The sequence below is a fragment of the Pteropus vampyrus genome, unplaced genomic scaffold (genome assembly GCF_000151845.1).
Source record: "Pteropus vampyrus isolate Shadow unplaced genomic scaffold, Pvam_2.0 Scaffold379, whole genome shotgun sequence".
Lineage (NCBI taxonomy): Eukaryota > Metazoa > Chordata > Mammalia > Chiroptera > Pteropodidae > Pteropus > Pteropus vampyrus.
Genome location: NW_011889160.1, coordinates 618020 through 625189, shown reverse-complemented (window position 1 = coordinate 625189; position 7170 = coordinate 618020). Strand labels below are relative to the sequence as shown.

The 7170-nt window shown below is 58.0% G+C and overlaps 1 protein-coding gene across 1 annotated transcript in view; it reads left to right on the top strand.

Moving 5' to 3' along the window:
- The first annotated feature begins 1395 nt into the window (after positions 1 to 1395).
- BCAR1 (BCAR1, Cas family scaffolding protein) overlaps positions 1396 to 7170 on the top strand; it is a 40402-nt gene continuing 34627 nt past the window's right edge. The window contains exon 1 of the mRNA XM_011379935.2: positions 1396 to 1946. Within this exon, the coding sequence (XP_011378237.1) occupies positions 1935 to 1946 (12 nt within the window). The 5' untranslated portion in view covers positions 1396 to 1934. The remainder of the gene's footprint in view (positions 1947 to 7170) is intronic.

Below are 7170 nucleotides of genomic sequence, written 5' to 3'. Positions count from 1 at the left end.
AGGAGAGCAGGAAGGAGGCGAGGAATGCTCAGTGTGGGAGGGGCCAGGGTGGCCGAGGAAGCCTGCGAGACGATGGGCACGTGTGGCTGAGAGCCCGAGCTTCAGGCTGAGCTGCTGCTCCCAGCTCAGGAGCCCCTGTGCCAGCTGGGTGCGGGCGGGTGGGCACGGGCAGGGCTGCCTGCCAGATACACACAGAATGCCCTTTGATGAGGTGGCAGCTGTCAGCCTAGAGCACCCTCCGCTCCCTGTGGCCCTGCCTGCTCCCTTCAACAATGCCTTTGCCAAGCACTGGGCTAGGAAAACTGAGATGCACAATTGGGAACCCTCACTCAAGGGGAAAAGAGGGCAACTCTGCTGAGTTGGAGCAGGGAGGGATCCCAGCTCATCGGTCTGAGAATTGGGCCCTGGGCCTCAGTTTCCCCTTTTACTGCACATATAGTACCCCTCTCATTGCCAATGGCCACTGTCAGGATTCTCCCCAGGACCCTCAGGAGAAAGATCAAGGCAACTCCACCTCTTGGAAAAGAGGGCTGGAAAGCCTCCTCAACCCCAAAAGATGACTTGCTATGGGGATTTTGAGATCTGGGTCTCTGGGGAAGCCCACCTGCCACTGCTTCCTCCTGTTTAATCACCTTGGGCCTCCTGGCACATCACACTCTGCAGACAAAAGAGTCTATTCTCCTGGGAACCTGCCCCCACAGATTTCCTAGGGGCCTGGAGTTCTCTGCCCCTCAGGGTCCCCCATGAGTCTCAGCTGCTGCCGGGCAGCCTCGGAGAACCAGCTCTGCGTTACCTCCCCAGCACTGCCCTGGTCCCTGGAACCTTTGGCCTAGGTGTTCATTCATCACTCCCTGGCAGTAGCAGCCATTTACCCAGTTCGGCTTTGCCTAGGAAGGGCCCCCAGGGAGCAGGGATGGGCGGTATGTGATGGGTGGCAGAACAGAGTGGTCAGACCGCCGGTTCTGACTTCTGGCAGCTGAGGGAATCTCAGATCCTCAGTCTCTGTTAAATGTATCATGAGAACGGCAAGGCCTGCCTCGCAGGGGTTGGGAGGATTAGGACACACGTGTATGTGCCCACTGCCCGTGTATGGGGTGTTTGGACACCATGTCAGATGTGGAACAGCCAAAGAAATAGGAGGTGTTTAATCTGGGGAAAGGAAGACTCTGCCTGCGAACGCCTGTCTTCCAGTTTCTGAGGGCTGGCCCCTGGCACAAGGACACCTGGCTGTGGGTGGCCTTTGGGCCTGGGGCGAGGGTTACCAAGAGGCAGGATCCTCCCTAAAAGCCAGTCTAGCTCCAACTGTCAGGGGGACCCGACAGTGAGCCAGGCTGCTGCCGGGTTGTTGGGAGCTTCCCATTCCTGGGGGGCGGGGCCGGGAGGGAGCACAGAGCAGGCTGAGGAGCCATGGGCTGCCTGTGGGTTGCTCGGGGTCTCCGGGCTTTCAGTTGGGGGAGTGGGAATGGTTTCTAGTAGCCCTGCTCAGCTGATGTGCAATCGCCTTCAGACACAAGGACTGGGAGCCCGGCCAGACCACAGGGCAGGCGCCCAGCACCCAGGGCTGGGCAACGTGGGGAGTGAGGGAGAGCACACAGGAGATGGTGCGATTAGAGGTGGCTCTAGGAGGTTGGGGAAGGAGTGGAGACCGAGCTTCCCAGCCTTGCTGGGCCGACAGAAACATGCCGGGGTCTGGGGTCCTCGCCTTTAACGCGGCCCCCGCGGAGGAGACGGGAGGGGGAGGGGCCGCGCCGGCAGGCGCATGCGCGGCGCGGGCTGGAGCGGCCGGACCGTCCGGCAGCCGGGAGCGCGCAGGAGCCCGCGGGGACCCGGCAGAGCACTGGGACCGGTCCCGGGGGCTCTGAGCGGCGCGGCGAACAGGAGCCCCCAGCTTGCCCGCGCCGCTGCCCGCCTGGGCTACGGGAGCGGCGGCCAAGATGTCCGTGCCGGTGAGTACCGACCGCCGGCCGGGACCTCGGGTCCGTGGCCCCCGGCCGGGCCTGCGACCTCGGGCCGCCCGTTGCCGGTCTAATGCCACCGGGACTACGAGGCTGGGGTTCGCCCCCCTGGGCCTTCTCAGGCCGGGGGACGGGGGCAGCTTGGGGGCGTCTCCCCCAAACCGGTCTCTCTGCCTCTGCCTTTCTTTCTGTCCTTTCCCTGGAGAGCCTGGTCTGTGGGGTTCGTGCTGTTCCCCAGAACCCCCCCCCCCGCGGGAACCCCACTCCAAGACGCTGGGCCGGTGATCGGGGAGGTGTGCTGTTCTTCAGGTATAGCTGTCCTGTTGTTCTCCAGGGACCTCACTAGGATGGCCAGGCCTGGCGCCGGGTCTGTACCTCTCCCGAGACACCTGTCCACCATGACCGCCGGACCCGGTGGGATGCTGTGCCAGTCCCCCAGAACGGCTGACGCTCTCACTTTCCGGGGAAGTTTTTAACGCTGAACCCCCAAGGGCACTGGGCCAGGCCCCTTCTCTCTCCATGGGGGCTTCCCTTCTCTGCTGACGCCCCCTCTTCCTGGCCCCTCCGGCAGGCTTGGGCAGTCCCCAGGCCTCTGCTCCACGCTTAGGCCTGCACCTGGAGGCATCTGGGTCCCGCCTATTGAAGGTGGCAAGTGATCCTGGCTATCTTCAGTTACCAGGCCTCAGGTGCAGGCCCCAGTCCACTTTACAGATGGACAGACTGAGGTTGGGGCGAACACCCTGAGTCCTTCAAGGAAGGGGTGCTGGCTATCAGCTGGAAAGCTGTGGCCTCCAGCCATTGTTTCTCTGATGAGTTAGGGCTTTTTCCCTCTTACAGGAAGGGGCAGTGGGCCAGAGCACCTGTCCACCTACCCTTGTTTCTGGAACTGCTCCTCACCTGGGGGACCCCATCCTTATAATAGAGAAAACAATTGGGGTTTCCCGGCAGGGCAAGTGGCCTCTTAATTAACCACCAGAGAGCGTGTGGAGAGTATTGGAAGAGAGATGCTGTGTAAGTGCAGAGCATTGTTATTATGGAATTAAAGATCCCAGCCCCTGCCCGCCTCCAGCACTGGTAAGGCAGAGTTACAGATGAAAAAATTAGGGCTTCCAGACAGCACTGATGTGAACCTCCCTCCCCTCCCCCACCCACCCACAATTTATTCTGGTTCAGAGCATAATTGCCTCATCTTTAGAAAGAAAGAAAGATGACAGAAAATGCCTGCCAAGCCCTTCTCTCCTGCTCTGCTCTCCTGTAAAGCTCTGGCTCTTTTCTGGAGAACTGCCTTGACCCTGTGGGCACTGGCCCGAAGGACAAGGTGGTCTGCTTGAGGGTCTCCAGAGCAGTAGTGAACAAGGAATGTGACTCAGGCTACATCAGAGCTTGCATGGGCCCCAATTTGGGAGATCTGTGCTGGATTCATTTTGCTCATCTACTGTCACAGCAGAGGTCTGGTCATAGAGTCTGGGATGGCACCCAGGCCCCTTGCCTTACAGGACTTTGAACAGCCTTCCTGGGCTCTGTACCTCACTGGCCCCCACTGTAACAAGAGAGGGATGACAGGAGGGCCAGGGTCTGGGGGTGACTTGGGCAGACAGGCACAGCTGTGGACACGTGCTGTGGACACCTGCAGCTAAGGTCTCTTTCGTCTGTCCACAGCATTGCCACCTCCAAGTCACTTTCCACCCTGTAGCCACAGCCCTCAGGGATTCTGCATCGGATAGGTGGGGGTCTCACCATCTGTCCCCTATATGACTGGGCTGTCAGATGACTCGCTCTCTCCTGAGACCTTGGGCAGTGTGTGAGCTGGTGGGGCTGGGAAGAGAACTTCGTTTTTGAAGCAACTGTGAAATGTTCAGAAAATTGCTTTCATGTGCTGGTGAATTGTAAGGCTCCTCAGAAGCTTCCAGGCCAAGCTGCCTGCTTTGAGCCCTGCTGTTGGAACCTAGAATGGTGACTGCCCACGTGCTCATGGACACATTTGGGTTTTAAGCACACCCGTTCATTTGAGCAGTCTTTTCCTGGATGGGGCTGACGCAGGCACTTTAGCCCACAGAAATTACAAGATGCTTCAGAATGGAATGGAAGGCGATGGGGGGAGAGAAGAGGTTGGGACGGCCAGGTTGAGACAGGAGTGAGTTCCTGAGTGTTAGAGCAGGCGGACCCTCCAGAGATGAGCTGATCTCACTCTGTCATTTGACCCACACAGGGACGGGACCCAGAGTCCCACACAGGGTCCCCCGACTCCCTGCACAGTGCTCCTTCTTTCACCCTGAGCTGAGGGCAGTGCTCACACAGCAACTGGAGATGCTCTTCCTGGCTGGTCTCTGACATCTGCCTTCCTCTCGGGCATGGCCATCTGGTTCCCTGGGCCTGTCTTGTCCCTCTGGGCAAGCAGGAAGCATTCGAAAGGAAAACAGCTGTGCCACCCACCTCAGACCCCTGGCAGGCACTGGCATGATCCTTGTTTAGGAGCAACAAGGTGCTGGCTGTCGCCTGACAGTGTCAGGCGAGAAGCCAGCTCCCAGTTTGTAGAGAAGTTCTGTCTGTCTGTCCCTGCCTCTTGTTTCCTGTCTGTGGCATGGGCTCAGCCATTCCAGACCATCCTCTGCTCCTATATTGAGTGAGGGATGAGTCCTTTCAAGAAGTAAAGGTGCTTAGATGTGTGGAGAGTGTCCTGTGTGCCAGGCTCTGGGCTCAGGGCTTCACAGGCTCAAGAAAGACCTGTGTCTTGCCAGGGTTGCATGGCCACTGAGAGAGCCAGAGTGGGAACAAAGTCTGGCAGGATCCAAAGCCAGAAAGTGAGCGTCATCCTGCGTGGCCTCTGTAATTGTGGGGGTTGTGGCTTACTGAGCTGTCCATAGAGGCCAAGTCTGCTGAGAGACCGACCCTCTGCTTGTGGCTTTCCAAGTATGAGTTTGTGTAACCCCTTCGGCACCCCCGGGAGGTGAGGCAGCTTGCCCAGGGCTGTGCAACAGGGTGGGTCCAACCCCGAGCAACCCCAGCTGCGGATGGAGATCAGTGGACCAGGTGTGGTACCTGGTTGAACCTCTGCCAGTGATCCTGGGGCCCCCTCTATGCCTGGCTCTCTGCCAGCCAGTTCTGTGATGAGAGAGCTGGCCAGGGAGCTGGGAGGCACTGGTCTGGGCAGCCAGACCATGGACAGCTGGAGCCTGGTAGCATGGGCTCAGAAGAGGACAGCGGGAAGAAGCAGTGTCCAAGTCCAAAGTCCCCTGTTCAGTCTTCAGAGCATACAGCGCGCTCCTGCCACATCCCCTCTTCCCACTGGCCTTGCCTCTGCCTGGCCCTCCCTACGCAGGAAGTGGTCTCCAGCTGCTGCCTTGCTCACCAGGTCGCTCCTGCTCACGCCCCAGTGCTCAGGCAGAGGGCGTTAGCCCGAGAAGCCCTCCAGGACCCCCGTCTGTGTCTGTGCGTTTGTTGTTGGGGTTATTTGGTCGCCAGAAGGCTCCCTCTCCAGACTACAGGCTTCCTCAGGGCAGAACACAGGCCTGCTTGGCTCCTCTCTCCGCCTCGCCGCCCCGGCTTTCCCTGGCCACCTGCCGAGGATGTGGCCCTGGGAGCACCAAGGAGCCCCCACAGACAGGTGGCTGTGTCCTTGTGTAGAGAGCCTGGCTTTTCGGCTACTGTCCCAGAAGCCTTGTGGGGGGCTGAATGGGATTTCCAGAGGAGCTGCTGCTGCTCAAGGGCCAGGCTCTTGACTGAATGGTGCTGGCTCATATATATGTTGAGTGAGTTTCTCAGCCTCTCTGAGCTTGTTTCCTCATCTGTATTTTGGGGATGTGAACAGCTCTTGGGGCTTTGGGAGAACTTGGCAAGGATTGCAGAAGGCTCTGAGTAAGAGACTAATCAGTCATAGCAACTACCGTCGTGGAGATTATCATCTTTATCCTGTCGCCTATGGCTGGTGCAGTGGACAACACTCACTCCTGGCTCCTGCACGACCAGCGTAGGGAGGTGTGATCAGCTTCCTACGGCCATGATTCTCTGCAGCCTGCCCAGTCTGCCTCCAGTGTCCCTTCCTTTATGGTTGGTATGGTTCCTACCAAGGCCTTAGCAGCGGGATGACCCTGTTCCTTTCCCTGCCCCAGGCTGCCTGCAGGGTCCTTGTCTCTTGAGCCTTGGATGGGCAAGTCTTTCTTCTCACCACACCAACAAAGTGGCATCCAGTGGGGCCACCAGCTGGCCTGCCGCATCCTAGGCCAGGTAGATGCCCTGCCCCAGTGGCTGCAGGATGTGGAAGCCACTGGGGCAGTGCAGGCCTGTCCACAGGTGTCCGCAGCAGCCTGGTCAGCACAGGGCAGGCAGGGCCGTTGGCAGGAAGGAGAGCACCCCCAAGGTGGGTCCAGAAACCTTAAAGGAGGGGCTCAGGCCTCCAGGTGGGGCAGGTGGTCTTCAAGGCTGTGACAGCGACCCCTGCTGACCCCCACGTCCGCAGCCGGTCATGAGTTTTTGCCCCCTGCGTCCGCTGCACCTGCCTCCAGTCCCTTCCCTGTCTGTGCGAGTCGTCCTCCCCAGCTGTGGCCTGGCTCCGTCACGGCCGCTTGCTTTGACTGTAACCTCATCAGACCCATCGTTTCTTTGGCTTACTCTTAGTCACTGTTTGCTAGGCCACTGTTTCCCTCTCTTCAAAAACAGGAAAAATTGCTGGGGACAGGTTGGGGACCTTGGGAGAGGTGGCAATGGATGCCCACTGTGGCAGGAGAGATGGTCGCAAGTTTTGGCTCTAAAGTTAATCCCTTCTCTAAGGGGGATTCAAGGCTGAGGGGGCTTTTCAGTCATTTTAATTTATTATTTAACCTCCCCCCCACCCCCCAGTTCCAAGGAGGATTTGAAGCAGATTATAGCGAAAGATACGAGTAGTCTAGGATCCTCAAAAGATCCAGAACTGTGTGATACATGGGCACACAGGTTTAACTTTCAGCTCTCTCACGGCTAGGGCAGAAAGGGTGACATGGTGGGTTAAGGGTTGCTGTACCTATTTTTGGCATCCTTAATGCCATGTATTTTTTCCTCTGTGCTTTGTTTTATTTTTACCAATTGAGACTCAAGGTAAATTTTCCTTGTAGTGAAATGGACAGATGTCAGGTATACAGTTGGAAGAATTTTGACTAACGTAGACCCCATGTAACCATCAATCAAATCAAGATAATGATAGTCTCTATCATCTCAGAAAGTTTGCAAGTACCCCTTCACA